General features: G+C 44.1%; 1 protein-coding gene across 1 annotated transcript in view; it reads left to right on the top strand.

Moving 5' to 3' along the window:
* Window positions 1-13661, top strand: part of TBXAS1 (thromboxane A synthase 1) — a 233219-nt gene extending 219558 nt beyond the window's left edge. The window contains exons 10-13 of the mRNA XM_082493832.1: window positions 7218-7306; window positions 9765-9902; window positions 12717-12879; window positions 13503-13661. Of these exons, the coding sequence (XP_082349958.1) occupies window positions 7218-7306; window positions 9765-9902; window positions 12717-12879; window positions 13503-13577 (465 nt within the window). The 3' untranslated portion in view covers window positions 13578-13661. The remainder of the gene's footprint in view (window positions 1-7217; window positions 7307-9764; window positions 9903-12716; window positions 12880-13502) is intronic.
* The last annotated feature ends 2193 nt before the right edge of the window (window positions 13662-15854 follow it).

Genomic DNA, 15854 nt, shown 5'->3' with positions numbered 1-15854 from the left:
TTATATGCAAGGCCCTAATTTAAAGCACTGTCACCTCCATACAGAAAATACCAGCTGGAGCAGGAATGATTAAATTAAATCATCTGGTGCTTATGTGATACCATGAATGTCTGCTGAGAGGGGAAAAAAATCCCTCCTCTTTATTCCCGTAGATCTGCAGCAACCACCAAGGGACACTTCTATAGCAGGAAGGATTAAGTCTTGCACGAACTTCAGTGCTTAATGTGCTTTGGACTGGTGACATGCCCTTCGGACAGACCTACCCCAGTTTTATAATTCTCTTTCTCAGCCTGTTGGGCCTCTGGCAGTCCTTTCTCCTGTTTAATTTCCTCCTTGCCTCCCTCCCACTGGGATCCTTCACCATTCAGCATTTCTGCCACCCAAGTAGAAATTTTGATTGTGTCAGACAAGTGTAGAAAAAGAGACTTTTGAGCCTCGGTGGGCTGAGGAGAGAACCAGGGGGGATTTCCTGGGAGTTGAGTGGTTTTTAAGGAGGCGAGAAATGGGCAGTCTCTGTGCCTCTGATGGGTTTAGCCTGCAACAATGCGTGGCCAGGAATTATGTCACATCCACAAATAGCTGGAGTGGGGCACGCATTGCATACAAGTAGGGAACCACTTCTGGAGAGGAGCTTCCCCACCAAACCTAAGTGAAAAGTAAATAAATAGTATAGCGACGGTACTTGTGTATTAAAAGCTGCCTGACCCAGGTGGGCATGGTGGCTGATAGCACACTGGGGACCTGCCCCTTCCTTCGTGACAGCGGAGCGCCCCAGGCGCCCATTCTCACTCCCAGTTATTTATTTGCTTTTTGTTCAAGGGCACCCACTTCTCTTGGCATGGCAATCTGGGACTAGCTGGAGCTGACAAATTTGAAAAACCGAGATTGAAACAGACTTTTTTCTTCTTTCTTTTCATTTGTATCTTGCTTCATCAGGATTTCTTTAGTGATTTTCTTCTCTTTCCCTGCCTTTTTTTCCCCCAGATCTTCTACCTGATGGCACTCATTCTGTTCTTGCTGATCACCATGTGTCAGTAGTAATGTAGGTGGAAGAGAATTTCTGACTGTTTTGGTTGCAGCTTTTGTGTTTATCTGTTTGGTTTTGGGACACTGTTCAGTTTCAGGAAGTATTTTTATCTCACGGAAGTTTCCTTGTGAACAGCGATGCTACGAAGACCTTGTTTTAGCACTGCAAAAGCTACTGGAGGTAGTGCAGTTCTGTCTTCTGTCAGGAGCTATAGTCTTTGATTCGAAAAGCAAAGTAACATTAAAGAGAGTCGACATTGGTGTAACATTATACTTTCTGGCTCTTTCCCCAGTGCTATTGGGTACGTACTTAGAACCGCATTTTCCTCTCCCTTACACTGATACAACCCCGGGGAGCTGCGTGGATTTGCACCAAAGTCACAGAGGGAATTTGGCTGCCAGGTCTGCGTGTAATGTGGTTACCAGCGCATAACTGGTGCGCCGGCCTTTCCCACCACCTCTGAACTTGGCCTGCGAGTGGGCACCTGCCTCCACCTGTGCTCACGCAAATTGCGTGGCGATGGACCAGGCCAGAGGGGGAACGTGAAGGGTGGAGTTGGAGGAGGTGTGAGGGTGAGTGGCAGGTGATTGGAACAAAAAGCTGTAATGCTAAATTTATTTGGCAAGCACAGGCTTTAGGAGGAGCCGAGAGGAGTTTGCTGGAGTTGTCGGAAGCACTGAGTGCTGTTGCAGCTTGGGAAGTGCCTCAGTGAGCAAAGTAACGCTCCCAACCCCAGTGAGCATCCACCAAGGGTGGGGGTGAGAGCCTGCATGCTGCATTTCCACTCGAATTACAACCCAAGCAGATGAGAGAGGTGGCAGGTAACCCAGGTGGAATAAAGAAATACAGGGAAAGCTTGGGAGTACATGTTTTGGATAGCCTTTGCTTGCTTCTGGGGAAAGAGGCATGAGGAGATGGAGCAGAGGGCTTCCTTTAATGTTCACTTCTGAGAGGATTCAAGAGGAGAGGTGCTAGGCAGCTCAGGAAGCCTCTTGCTGCTGTATCTTAATCTGGAAATCAGGCTTGTTGTCCTATTTTTCATTCCTAAACCTTGTTCTCAATTCTATAGTCAAGAACTTAATATTTCGCTAGAAGAAACCCTTCTGTAGGCCTCTGTCACTGGAAATGGCCAACCAACACTTGGTGATTTCAGATAGGCTCTTCTCTATCTTAAAGCAACGTCTCTTAAAGCAACACCTTCTGCCCTGGCCTGCCTCCTGGAACAACTGGGACTTGGAAGCTTCAGGGTCCTGTTTCCCCAGCGTCAAGGGCTGGCTCTGCCTGGTGCCATGCCTCAGAGAGATATGTCACTTGGCAGGCGCAGGCTGGGCCAGACAGCAGAGAGATTTAGCAAAAAGTATCGCATGAGGACTGCCTTAAGCATTTTTTTTTTTTTTAGTATTCGGTCTATGTTCTGAGGATAAAGCCAAGAAATTTTACTTCATCAGCTTTGTCCCTATTTTGCTGCATGACATTGTGGGGAGGTTTTAGTTTGATGCTTTGCAGGTATTCCAGCACGCTGATGTGGAAGTGGTAAAACGTGAGGCAAGCTTTCTTTAAGCAAGTTAACCCCCCCACCCCTTTTTTTCATTGATCTGCATTTTGATCTGTCTCTAACCTTTCCTTTCTTGATATGGTTGTTAAGAAGGTTGTCGTGAGACAACCTTAACGATACAGTATTCTTACATTTCTTCCCCCTCTCCTAGGCTGAGCGTGGCACACAGAGTCTAGTTCTGTTAGGGGACGAGCAGCTCCTAGAGGTGACCAAAGAAAGGTCAAAACCCCAGGCAGATTCTTTGATCTGTCAGCAGTTTTTGATCCATTTGATCCAGAAACATTATTGACCTGTTTGCAAATCCTAGCTATGGCTACAGTCTAAATAGCTCTTTTGGCAATTTGAAAGGGGTGGGGGGAGTAGGTGAGAGTCACTGGGGATGATGCTAGCTTGTTTTTGCCTCGCCGCCTCCTATGCTATTGCTATCCAAAGTCTACATTTTGGGGGAGAGCTGATGTGGGCTGTGTAGCTATGCATACACAGATCACTCATGGATCCGCATCTGCACTTAAGCAGGTCTGCACGTCATCTCTCTGAAACGGACTTTGTCACAGTCACACCTGCCCATGAGGCATTTGATTTGGATTGCAATTTCTCAGAAACCGCAGCCGGTTCAGTCTCAGGCCATGACTCAGCAGCGCTAGTTATGAGGAATGTGGTCTCTGCAGCCTTCGCTGCTTCCAAATTGATTTCAGGTGCACGTCACACTCTGTCAGCTACACAAAATTTTCTCTGATTTTTTTCATTTCTGGCTGCTGAGCCCCACCAGACCATGACCAAGAGGATAAGTGGAAATCTCTTATTCACTGATGTGTACTTGGATTACCATTCCCAAAACAGAGGTGGTAGAGGAGAATCTGTGCCTCACTCATCAGCCACTTTGGGGAAAAGTTAGTATCTCATCTTAAACTGTTGCTGAGGATGGGTTTATGCTGGACCTTGTATGGAAGCAACTGAGGTGTAGGCATATGTTCCCTTCTGCTGACTTGGCTGTGGTGATGCTAACCACAGCCAGCAAAGAGGAGCGAGCAACTGGGAACAGTAACATCTCAAACTGCAGCAGAAAGATTGGCCAGACCTCTCCTGTCAGCACTTGGATTCCCTTGGTGTTCATTGAGGAATTAAAAGTTAACTGAGGGTGGTGGCAAAAAATAGATTCGCCTGCCTAGAAAACGCTAAAGCCAATATACTAAAAAGCAGAGGTGGATCTGAAAGCAGTTATCTCTCTTGGAATTTATATGAGTATTAAAACACGCATCATCCTTGTAGCACATAGGCAAATTTATAATCACTGCTGGTATTTCACCTCAGGGTACTCTGTGGGGTGAAGAATTAATATCTCACCTTTTTCCAAGGCATCAAGACCTGGGATTTGCTGTCAGTCATAAAGGAGAGTTTGCGGCCAAACTAGATGCTTTCTGGACCTCGGAAGAGATTGAATGGTCTGGGATGGGTGAGGGCATACCAGCACACCTCCAGAAATCAAACCAGGGAAACATGCATGCAGAGAAATGCCACAAGATGTCACATGGCCATCTCACTTCCACGACAACAGAAAAAGACACTACAAGACTGTGCAAAGCGTAAGACAAACTGCTGTGCAAAGCAGTGGCCTCGAGATTAAAATATAGGAGGTTTTATTACATACAGTGTGGTGCCTCCTTTTCGCCCCCCACATCACTACTCGTTACAGAAAGGAATCTCTTTCTTAATCAAAAAAAAAGAAAAAAAAAAAGCAGTCTTGAGTAAGAGGCAATGTAGACATTTTTTTGCAGGGGTTAAAGTGGCATCTTTGCACACCCCCCCCCCCCCCAGCAAACCTGCCAGCAGCTGAAAGATATAAATAGGGACATTTAGGGAGAAAAGCATATTTAAGTTCCTTTGAAATGTGCTTGGCTAAAGGAATATTTTGAAGAGAGGGAGTAGAAAAACAAATGGAAAATATTTTCTTTGAAAGGAAAAAAAAAAGCAGCAAACTGTCCTTCCTAAATAGAGATACTTGGCTGGTGTGTACTTTATGCAGCCCTGGGTCAGACCTTGTAAACATCTAGTAAATTAGGTCCAGCTACTTTGATGCTAAAAGCATGGAAGTGCCAATAATTAAGTTGCATTAGATGTAGGAAATGACTGATGTGTCTGCCATGCTCACGATAGCAGAGTTCACTGTGCTGCCATTTGACCGACCCCTTTTTCTTTATGTAAGCAAAAGGAATTTTCTTCTAAGGAAAATCAGCTGGTTTTGCACCTTTGTTTTGTTTTCTGAACTGCTAATCCCCTGAAGGTATAGAAGCTATTTGAAAGAGCAAATCAAAGCTCCCATAATTTAGTGTTATATTATTTGTTGATGTATGGTTTGATTTAGTGGCTACTTATTATATCAGGTTACCATATAATTATCTTAATTATTGACTCCAGAAGTAAGCAGAGGGATTATGAGAGAGACAGGAAGGCCCAGTGGAAAGAGCATGGCTCAGAGAATTGAACACATCACCGTGTGCTCTTGGCTCCACCACTCATTTACTCTGAGCCTGAACTCTTCCCTCAGCCAGCCCGGCCATGAAATCAGGAGGAGGACTCAGATGCTGACCCAGGATTCAAAGAGATGCAGAAGAGCAGTATAAAAAGGACAGAGGAAGGTTCTGAAAAAGAGATGTGAAATTAGCAGAAAAAAAATGAATACAGACCACAGTATGTGTGTGCATCAAAGCGCGGAGCACCTGTGCGGTCATGGACAAAGGTAGTTTTGCCATGAAGGCCTGAAATTGGAGTCTGATCGCAGTTCATTTCCAGCCCCTGCTACTGATTTCCCATGCAAAATAAGGTAGCGCACAGATCACTTTCTGCAAAACAAAGGTGCCAAAAATCATCCTCCTGTCTTCGGTTTTAGCTGCTCAAATTATGGGAGCACAGCCTTCAGCCATGGTTCTCATGACATCGCTGCCATTTGTGTCTTTTAGTCTCCTAGTCCTTTGTCTGATAACCATCGACCAAAGCCAAAGGTTGGAGTTAGTAGTAGGCACTACTGCAATATAAAAGCAACACTGAAAGGCTGTCAGTGCAGTCTGTGCTTCCTGTATTGATAATATTTGACATATACTGACAAAATACTTCATCTATTGACAAGCTGAGTTGCATCTTTTTCCCGAAGAGAGGAGCAGACGCACTGGTTCTGCTCAGCCTGTGCAAATTACTTTCTCTGCTTTTGCTTTTCTTTCCTGAGCCAAAAAGATGGAGATAATAGAATGTATCTATTTCCTTCCTAGAAAAGATCAGTTAATGTGAAATGGTGCATGGTGGCTTAGTGCTGAATAAGTGGGATACCCTAATCCAGCAAGGTATCCTCATTCTATTGTACGCCTTTTCTGCATACCATCTGGAGTTGTTCTCTGCTTAGTATTTTCAGTATGTACCATATGTTTTTGCATGAAAATTCAATAAAATATGCATTATACATGAAAAGTGCTGTAGTAAATAAAGGAAGGATGGAATCCAGTCCCCTTTGTGAACGGCAGGGGCCCCAAATCTTCATAAAAGGTTTAGTCTAGACTGACGTCTGTGCTTTTCTCCAATTTACTCCGTGTCAGTCTTTAGGAGATGCTCTAATTTAAAACAAAACTCTGCTTGCCTGACGAGGTTATTACATGTACTTTGGCTGCCCTCTGCTGAGAGCACTGAATAAGACAGGGAAAATGTCCTTTTTTGAGGAAGGCAACAGTGGGAGAAATTCTCTGTTCGTCCGTGCTCTGAGTGGTGTCACTGCTGCTGGTGGTCATCTGTGGTTTGGCGTCTCTCACTGACAGTTTGCTGCTTGTCAGAGGGCAAAGTCTGCTGAACTACAGCCCTGTTTGGGTTTTAGGTCCCACCATTCATAGTCAAGGGGCGGGTGGTTTTGTAGACTTATGAAAATGTGGGCTCAGGTATTGCCCGCCGTGCAAAACTAATCAGCGTTGCAGAAAGGGGTGGCCACAAGAGGAAACAGGCTTCTCCCCCCAGGTGCTATGGCAATCCTACCGGGTGGGATTTGAGCTGTACCTCAGCCCCCTCTACTCGGCAGAGCAATTGGCAGCTACGTGCCAGTCCTCATGGGGGCAACGGTTTCTTCCAGTGCCATCCCCCACCCCTCCGCAGACTTCACAGCACTAGCACTTTGCTTTAGTTCAATAACTGGGAAAGGGCAAAGGGTTTGCGCCAACATCAACAAGAATAGCTGAAGGACTTGCTGTTACTTGTGAACAAAGTGCTTCTGGCCCACCACACTCTTGTCTTTGGGAATAAACAAGGGTCCCGTGCAGATTTTGGTGCATGTATAAAACAGTAGCTCTGTTGTAGCTATTAATGCTCTCTGCAATGCCCTGTTTTTAATACTTCCTAGCGAGTTGATTTATTATTGTATCTTCAGCTGGGCTGTGGACCAAAGTGTTTTGACGATGAAAGGAATGTTATACACACATTTAATTACTGCCCACATTTTTGTATAATTTTATCATTTACTGTTTTAGATGAGACATCGAGTTCTTCTACAGGAAAAAAAAAAAAAACAACAGTAAAAAATAGATGATTTAAAAGCCAATCTGAGATGAGTTTGGCATTTAAATGTGAGAAAATGTAATTGTTCCTTTCTTCCTGCCTTTTCAGATTGTCCCTGATTATCAAAATGTACAAGAACTCCCATACCTGGACATGGTCATTGCAGAGACGTTGCGCATGTACCCACCTGCATTCAGGTATCTTCCCCCCCCCCCTCCCCTTCTGATTCCACAGGGTAGATCCCTAGCTCTGTAAAACGGAAATCTGCTGTTGGAAGACCAATGTGCCCTTGGTCTCTGTACCAACGTCAATACTGCTTGTGCATTTGAAAGATACTGTGTGGCCTATTGAAGGAAAACTGGCTAATACTGGTATTTCTAAAGCATTTTTTTACAACGGATTGGCCAAGATTGCCTCCTCACCGTTCTTCACATCCCCCAAGGTTAGAGGATGGAGACATTTTGCAGCAGGACTGGCCTTAGAAAGCCAGGTGCAGCTGCTTCTGCATGCCTCGGGCTTCAGGGGTATGGAGCAAAGACCTACCCTAGCCTGTTGGCTGGTGGATGAGTTACCCTGCTGGTCATCAAGGCCCTGGTCTGTGGAAGGGTGGCAGGTTGGCTGTATTTCACATGTGTGTTTAACTTGGACCCCTACCGTTTTGCACTTAGTACCGTATTATACTAATATAGCTAAGGCAATGACTACATCCATTAAATTTTGAAAGCATGGCCCCAATTCACACAAGACTAATTTTACTAAGTTATGCCAATGAACTGGAAACAAGGGGATAAGAAATTAGAAAACTGTGTGATTGTCAGGTTTCCAAGTTATCACAAGCATAAATGCAAATGTTAAGAATGGAACTTTTCAAAGCGGTCAGCCAGTTGCACTGCGTCTTGCGAAGCCGGGGGAAACATTCAGATGACTGGAAAGGAGCCAAAGCTGAGCTTGCTGTGACAGCCTTTGAAAAATTTACCCCACGATTGGAAGCACCTTAAAATAAAAAAGCTTAAAATCATATTCTCTTTTATATGTTCCCAAAGATCTGAAGTGAAGATTTTTTCTATGGACTTCTGCAGGATTGTTCAGAGAGTGAACGTCAAAGATACTTGCTCCTGGATGAGATGACTGGGTTTTACTATGTTATACGTGGTGTACAAGTGGAAATTGTTTTGCCAGTTAAAGCGTCAGGGATCTTTGAGTTCCAGCTGAAACACTGGGAAACAATCAATGTTTGTAGATGGGAAACAGAATGAGAATGGAGCAAAGTTGTTCCGAAGTTTTGGTTGGTGCCGGTGGTGTTTATTGATCTGGCTTTTACTCTGATGGATGCGGAATGGATAGGACAGCCCAGTGCCTCAGAAAGATGCTAATTGTCTATGACAAGGATCATGCTGAGTTAGGAGAAAATTCAGTAGCAGCCAAGCTTGTTATAAAATGAGTTTTGTTTTGTTTTTTTTTTAAAAAAAAAGAACTCACTAGGCGGAGAACTTTCTTTCCCAGAACTTGTTTCCGCTATCACCAAATTCATGTAAGGATGAGAAGGATGCCTTGTCAATGTGTTTTTTAGCATGCCAGTGTTTTGTTCCAGGTTTGGAGGGTCTGTTATTTATTTGTCTGTGAGATAGAGAGACGGGTGACAGCGAGGAAAGAATGTGTTCCTGCAATGATACCAGACTGACAGCCCTGAAACTGAAATCTTTGTTCAACTTTTTAGGCGCAGGGCAGGGAGCAGCAAAGGGAGCTCCTGCACGTTGTCTCGCCCCTGTGGTCCCAGCTGGTGTCAGGGAGGAGCTCCTAGGCTGAGATAGCAGGGCACCCACCTGGGTCGGGGCTGGTTTGGGGTCTGTAGCAACCACCCAAGCACCAAAAAGATCTAGATCAGGATCTGCCACCACACGGGCACACCCACACACCTTTTTTTACAAGGTTTACAGACCCAAGCTCGACTTTGGCAGGTGGCTTTTCTCAGTCTTCTTGTCACGATGAGCTTTCTAAGGACAGTCCTACTCTGTCACCTGTCACCACAGAGTGGGAGGAAACTGGAAAGTTTTGTTGCTAACGTCATGTCTATGTTTGATGAGTGTATGTGAAGTGCAGTTTTCCCCAGGCTTGCAAATTGGTCGTATTTTTGTAGCAGCAGCCGAACACCTAGCCCTATTATTAAAATCATCCCTTGCTAAGTTTCAGGTGCTGTCCCAATGTGGAGGAGCTTCTCAAATAAACAAACTTAAAGCTATATTTGATATAAGCTTTTCCTGAAAGCAAACCAGCATGCTCTTTCTGCCTGCTATTAGAGATGACTGACACATTTCATCTGCAGTGTTCGTAAAAAAATGAGTATAAAACCAACATTAGCAGCAAAATTGCCATTTAACAGTAAGTGTTTTGGAAAACGGTAAGTAACCAGAGATGCTTTACTGTGGAAAGGGCAAAAGTTAGCCAGCTGGGTTGGAGCTGTGTGGTTCTAGGTGAAGATGACTGTAACCTGAGAAGACACGAGCATCAGCAACCATTGCTGTATTTATCTACTGGGAAAGTGTTACTCCCAAATTGCAGGGTCAGTCCAGCTGAAAAGATTGACTTTTATGGCTCCCTCCTGCTGTGTTTTTACCTTTATTAATCATCTGGGATACATGACACTTACCGTTGCAGGTTCACTCGGGAAGCAGCTAAAGACTGCGTAGTGCTGGGGCAGCGTATTCCAGCTGGGGCTGTCATTGAAACCGCAGTTGGACATCTCCACCACAACCCTGAGTTCTGGCCAGAGCCTGAGAAGTTCATTCCTGAGAGGTACGTGGAGTAAGGCTTTCCGTTCTTAGGTTGAAGCCCTAATTTGGGCCTGTTTAGATCAAAGGTTTGCCTTAAATGCTCTTTCACACATTAGGGTGGGCACAGGACTCTAACCTGTCCAGTGGAGACACCAGATCCTGCTGCTCCTTCATAGCCACAGTCGCCCGCTATTCATATGAAGCAGTATTTTCACCAAGAGGAGCACAGTTTATATTTAGATTGTAAAAACGTGTTACTTCTACCAAATTAAACAAGTGGTGATAGTGGTGCAACCCACAGAGGGTGCAAGGTTTGGTCAAGGTTGAAATGTGGGGCAGGTTTTCAGACCTGTTTCCAAATCAGATCCTGCAAATAGTGTTGCCTCTGGATGCAGAAGTTCTGAGGTGCAATAGTATATTCAACTGGCATGAAGGTACCCAGGAAACTCGTCCAGCTCCTGGCTGGTTTAGAGCAGCCTTTTCACCTGAGATCTTGTAACAGTGTGGGTACATTGTGAGTGGGGGGCCTATCCTGTCTCCTAGTGGGAATTTGCTCTCTGTCCAAAAGTTAAGATCCTGGGTTCTTTAGCTCTGCTTGGCAAGACATATTTCCACATGGCGCATTTGTTCTCTTCAACTGCGGGGGGCACTGTCAAGTTGTGTTTGTGTACCCTGCCCTATCTTGCAGATGCTGAGTTGAGCTTACAGGGAGAGTTTCAGCTCGTGTAGTGCTGTGTGGGAGCACAATTTCGTTTTGTGGGCAGCTCTGTGGCAGCTGCATTTTAAGCTACCACTACATCGAAAAGTCTACTAAGAAAAAAAGGTGCATGCTCCACAAACAACTGGGAGTGATGCAGGTAGCCCAGAACCGTCTTTACCAGTAGCACAATACATGTATGGAGTAGGTGGGTTTGCCCAATGCTCCTTCTGGAGCAAATTTTGGCATACGCTCTGTCAGGCACCTTAGGCCATGAAGAAGAGCAATGCCCAGAGCTTTTGCTGGGCAGGAATCTTAGCAATAACTGGGAATCTGGGGTGTTTTTATAGCAACGCTTATCTAGAAATGCTGTCTTAATTGTTTATTCACCACTTTTAACAGTAGTATGAAAGCACGTAACAGGCTAAATTGAGTCCCCTTTACTCATACGGTGCTGTTTGTTATGAATCTGAGATGAATTCCGTTTTGAAATTTCCCCAAGGAATGAAGCATAACACACTCCCCAGCTTGTATCAGTTGGTAATGGTAGTAAGAATTATAAAAAAGAGCTTAAAAAAAAAATTAATTCAGCTACAGCCTTTTATCCCCTAATATTTCATTTTGAAATCTGCCTCAGGAATAATACAAAGAAGACGTTAAATTTACCAGAATGATATATGGGGGTGAGCAAGGCAAGAATTGCATTAACCTGTTTGCATGGGATATGCAACAGTGCTCAATACATGAGTTAATGGTCCTTCAGTCTCAAATTACAAGCTTCTATAGTACTTTCTGCTGTATTAGTCCAATCTTATTTAGGATATCTAAGCATGGGGATGGGATTAGCAGAAATACACAATACTATCCTTTCCAAACCTCAAAATAGCCTGCATTACCTCTCATCTCTTTCTACCCTGCATGAGTTCTCTTGGACTTAACAGTCTAAAGTTCTTGCAGACTGTATCCAAACAGATGGGAGTTTTTTAGGGATGACCCTATACATGAAGAACAGAACCTTTATCCACGTATGGAACTGGAAAGGTAGTTCTGTACTACCAGAAGAGCTCTAAATACCTTACGACATGGGAGGACTATGTAGATTTCCAGTGTAATGCCATCGCTGTTGTCGTGGTTTGCTTGTTTTAAGGAACCACTCTGACCAGTGACTCGGCACAGGCCAGGATGAGCCTTGCCTCGTTCATTATGCTTTGGCCCTAATAACTTGTACTGACTCAGATTCTGTACTCTTGTCTGTACATATTCTGTACTGTATACATCCATCTTTGCAGATGTTAGCAAACAGATTTTACTTTTTTTTTTTTTTCCTTTGGACTGCTGTTCAAATAGGAATTTTGTTTCCTTCCCTGTGGAAAAAAAAAAAATTAAGGAGAAAAAAAGGCTCATTTCCAACAGGTTGATCAAGTACTTCAAAGCTAGCTAGTTGATGCAGATATGCATACGGACTGCCACATTAATCAGTCTTTCCGATTGGACTGAGGTACTTCAGCTCTAAGAACAGCAATGTCTGCAATTTCAATGCTTCCCAACCGGGAACCTGGTCTCTTTGGGCCAAGAGCAGAAAGAAGGGCTGTACTGAATTGTATTAACTGTCTTCCATGGCCTGTCCAATCCCATGAGATTTCATCTCCTCTTGCAAGCTTCAAAGAGAAATTCCCGTTGATCTGCATCTGCGATGCACAGCAGGGAAGCACTGGTGCTAATTCCAGTTAGTTCACTAATTCTAGTTAGTTCACATTGCAGCCTGTTATCTTTCCTCTTAGCTGTAATCTCTCCCTCATACGTGCAAAGGTCTACGCAGCTAGCATGTCTGCACCTGAAGTTGTCTTTCTTCTGAATGTGGTCGTCAAATGAAGGCAATTCATTAAGGATAGATTGGAAGTAATACTAATGCCTGTCTGTCCTCTCCTGGAATCACCAGCTGACAAAGGCTGATGGCCATAAATCAATAAAGTGTCTACTTAAGGGTGTCAGCCCCATCAGGATACAATCTGTCAATAGTACCCTTGACCCGTCTATTAAGACCAATTGAAATAACCACCTTTTGAGATGTAAATGAAAACCACGAAGTCGGGAGCAAAAAGCATTTCTTGAACCAGTTTCCATCTCTGCACCTTCTAGGTTTACAGAGGAGGGCAAGAAGGAGCGACATCCCTTTGCATACTTGCCCTTTGGGGCAGGACCCCGTGGCTGCATTGGCATGAAAATGGGTTTGCTGGAGACAAAAATGACTCTGCTGAGGATTTTGCAGAAGTTTCGATTCAAGACCTGCCCTGAGACTGAGGTTTGTACATGCAGGGGCTTAAAGGCCACGCTTGTCAACTTCAGGGAGTTGACAGCGTGTCCTAGACAGGACTACTGACTTGCCTTTGTGACTTTCTCTTCGTTTGAGAAAACTGCTAGAGCCACTTCCGTAATAAGGAGAGACTAGAGGCCCGGACTGCATGTTTTAATCAAAATGTGATTTAACCTTTATGATTTTTTCCAACAAAACAAACAGTCACACAGCACTGCCTTAGTGGAGAGCAGTGTAGCAACACCGCAGTCAAAATACCTTGATTTATACAGGGTGAGAACAGGTGTACATCTTTCATGGGATCTCAGCACGTTCCGTATGTGCCTATTGCTATATACATTGCACCTGGCACTTACTCAGCAGCTCTAGAGTTTACAGGGTTAATTCCTTTCTGTTCAGATCTGCAGTATACCTGGGCAACCACTGCCTCAGCCTCTGGCTGTAAATTCTATTTAATATTATACTACCGCAGCTGACTGTAAAACAAGTAGTTTACAGCTTCCACAGTAATCCTGGTATGAATTGCTCCCCCAGCAAAAATGTCTGTCTGTATGTGGTGGTGTTATACCCACATAAACAAATACATACAACAATGTTCTTTTTTCTTTCAGATTCCTTTGCAGCTGAAATCAAAAGCCACACTTGGACCAAAAAATGGAGTCTACATTATGCTAGAATCTCGCTAAAAGAAAACGTACATCCTGAAGCCTCCTGGGATGGGACCCCTTGTTCAGTGACTTACTGGGTATAATTATTTTTCAAAACCCCAAAGACGGATAGGAGCCTAAGTCCCACTGATGGTCAGTAGTTGCTGTGGGAGAGCCTCCAGTCACTTTTTAAAATGAGACGCAGGCTCCACAGTCTTTTTGGTGGTTTTCAAATTGCTGTGAATAGTAAAGAAGCATCCCACTTTCACTTGCTTTTCTACATTACACTTCCTTTCACTCACCTTTGAGAATGCTTTCTTCATGCTCAAGTTCAATAAATGCAGCAGGTGTTAAGCATACACATTATTTACAATTCATTCTCTCGCATGCTCTTCTCATGCACTTATAATTTCCTACTCCAGAAAAAGCCCAAGAGGCACCACAGTTATAGAAGAACTGAGATCCCGTGCATTGGATTTTGTCATGAACTCTGCTAAAAATCAAAGCTGAGTCTCCTGCACAATGCTTAATCTCTCCCCCTGTCTGTAAAGTGGAAGGAGTTGCACCTTTTTCATGTTTTTGAAGTGATTTGAAATACACTTAGATTAACAATTTGCACTTGGCACGTTGCATCGACATGACTGAAGAGGAATGAAGAGTTCCTCTGCTTACCAGTTAAGTTCCAGTAGCTAAGACCAAAGAAATGAGGTGACAGCCGTATTGCTGGCTACGGAACTGCTTTTGGAAAGATGGAGAAAAAGAAAATAAGAAAGCAGGAGGACTGGAGGCAATTTAAGGGTAATCAGAAGGTGTTGGTACAACATCTGCTTCACGTTGAGGCCTTTCCTCTCCAAGCGTTGCAGTTGGCACCATCTTTGTCTAGCTCACTGATGCAAGGAAATTAAGAGCGCTGCATGCACTAAAGCCAATGGCAAGGGAGCAGGGTCCAGGATCATCAGTCCCAGCAGCTCTCTTGATTCCTTATGTGGCCCTGGAGCGGGTCACATCCCAAAGTGCCTCACTCCACTCAGGAAGCAACTTCTCTGATTGGCAGCTGCAGCAGCACCTTGGAGCCATTCAAGCTGACTGTGCACATGCATCTTCACAGCCAAAGCAGCAGTACGCTTCCACTCTTCACATTCCCTCCATGTTCTTTCCTACTCCTCTGCAAAGCCCTTCCATCACCACACAGCTAGTGGAGCATCACACAACAGTGATCAATCGACCAGAAAAAAAACCCAAAACATTTCCTTCAGTGGGCACCATCACAAATTGGTTGGCTGCACAACAAAACCATGAGAGGATGAGAGGAGATGGTCTCAGTCTCAGGGTTCTTTTGTTTGTTTGTTTGTTTTAAAGTTTTATAAACAGCAAAAATTCTTATAGCATCATAAAAATAAGGAAGCACCTTTTGGTTGTTTGCAAGTGTGGATCCTCTGCCTGCTGACATACTCCACTTGAGGTTTCCTTAGGTACAGCATCTCTCTTGGTGGTACGCACAGAAGAGTGTCATGGCAGCAGGAGGAAGAGACTGCTCGGCCTCACTGCTAAGATTGCTGGAAGGATCCGTCTGCTTACTGATCCCTAGCTAGTTCCCTAATTTCTCTCCAGCAAGCACCTTTTGCTGCCTTCTTCCCACGTGCTGCCTTAACACTGATCAAATTACTGTATCTTGCTCCTGGAAGGTTTCATCTTTCTCTTTCATGTTTTTTTTTTTCTGTTTTTTTTTTTTTTTCGTTTGTTTGTTTTTAAACCTGAACTATACAGGTAGTAGAGGTGATGTACTGATCTGGCAGTCTTGGAATTGTTTGTATTTCCATGGAGCATCTCTGGCATGCTGAACAGAAAGGCCCTGTTACAGACACACTGATTACATGAATTACTGATAGAGTGATTGTTATTTATTTGAAAAGCAACAAACTGCATATACCCTAGTTTCTACACATTATCCATCATTTTTCCCCCTTGAAAATAGTGTGCGAGCAGCTGATTTACTGTGCAGCTTATACATACAACTGGCAAAAAGTTGAATGGGCCTTGCCTAAAAACTTCTCGCCTACCTGAATGAGCAGGAAGCTCATTCCAGTCTGAAGTCAGCTGTCAAAGGCTTGTTTGTCCCTTCAGTGGTTTTTTTTGCTGTGTTTCTTTCTTATGGGAATTAGCAGATTGTTTGTTTTTGACCAAATACTCCAAGCTTAAATCAAGCTTGTGCCTTTCTTCCACACGCTTTTGTATGGACTCTTCTACAGCTGGTCTGAACGCTGTTTATGTCCTCAATAGTCATCCAAGGAACTGCCAGTAATGTGAAGAGTATCT

Source organism: Vanellus vanellus (genome assembly GCF_965231255.1).
Source record: "Vanellus vanellus genome assembly, chromosome: 1".
Taxonomy (NCBI): Eukaryota; Metazoa; Chordata; class Aves; order Charadriiformes; family Charadriidae; genus Vanellus; species Vanellus vanellus.
The sequence above is the reverse complement of the archived record's forward strand: the minus strand, read 5'-3'. Positions and strand labels throughout refer to the sequence as shown.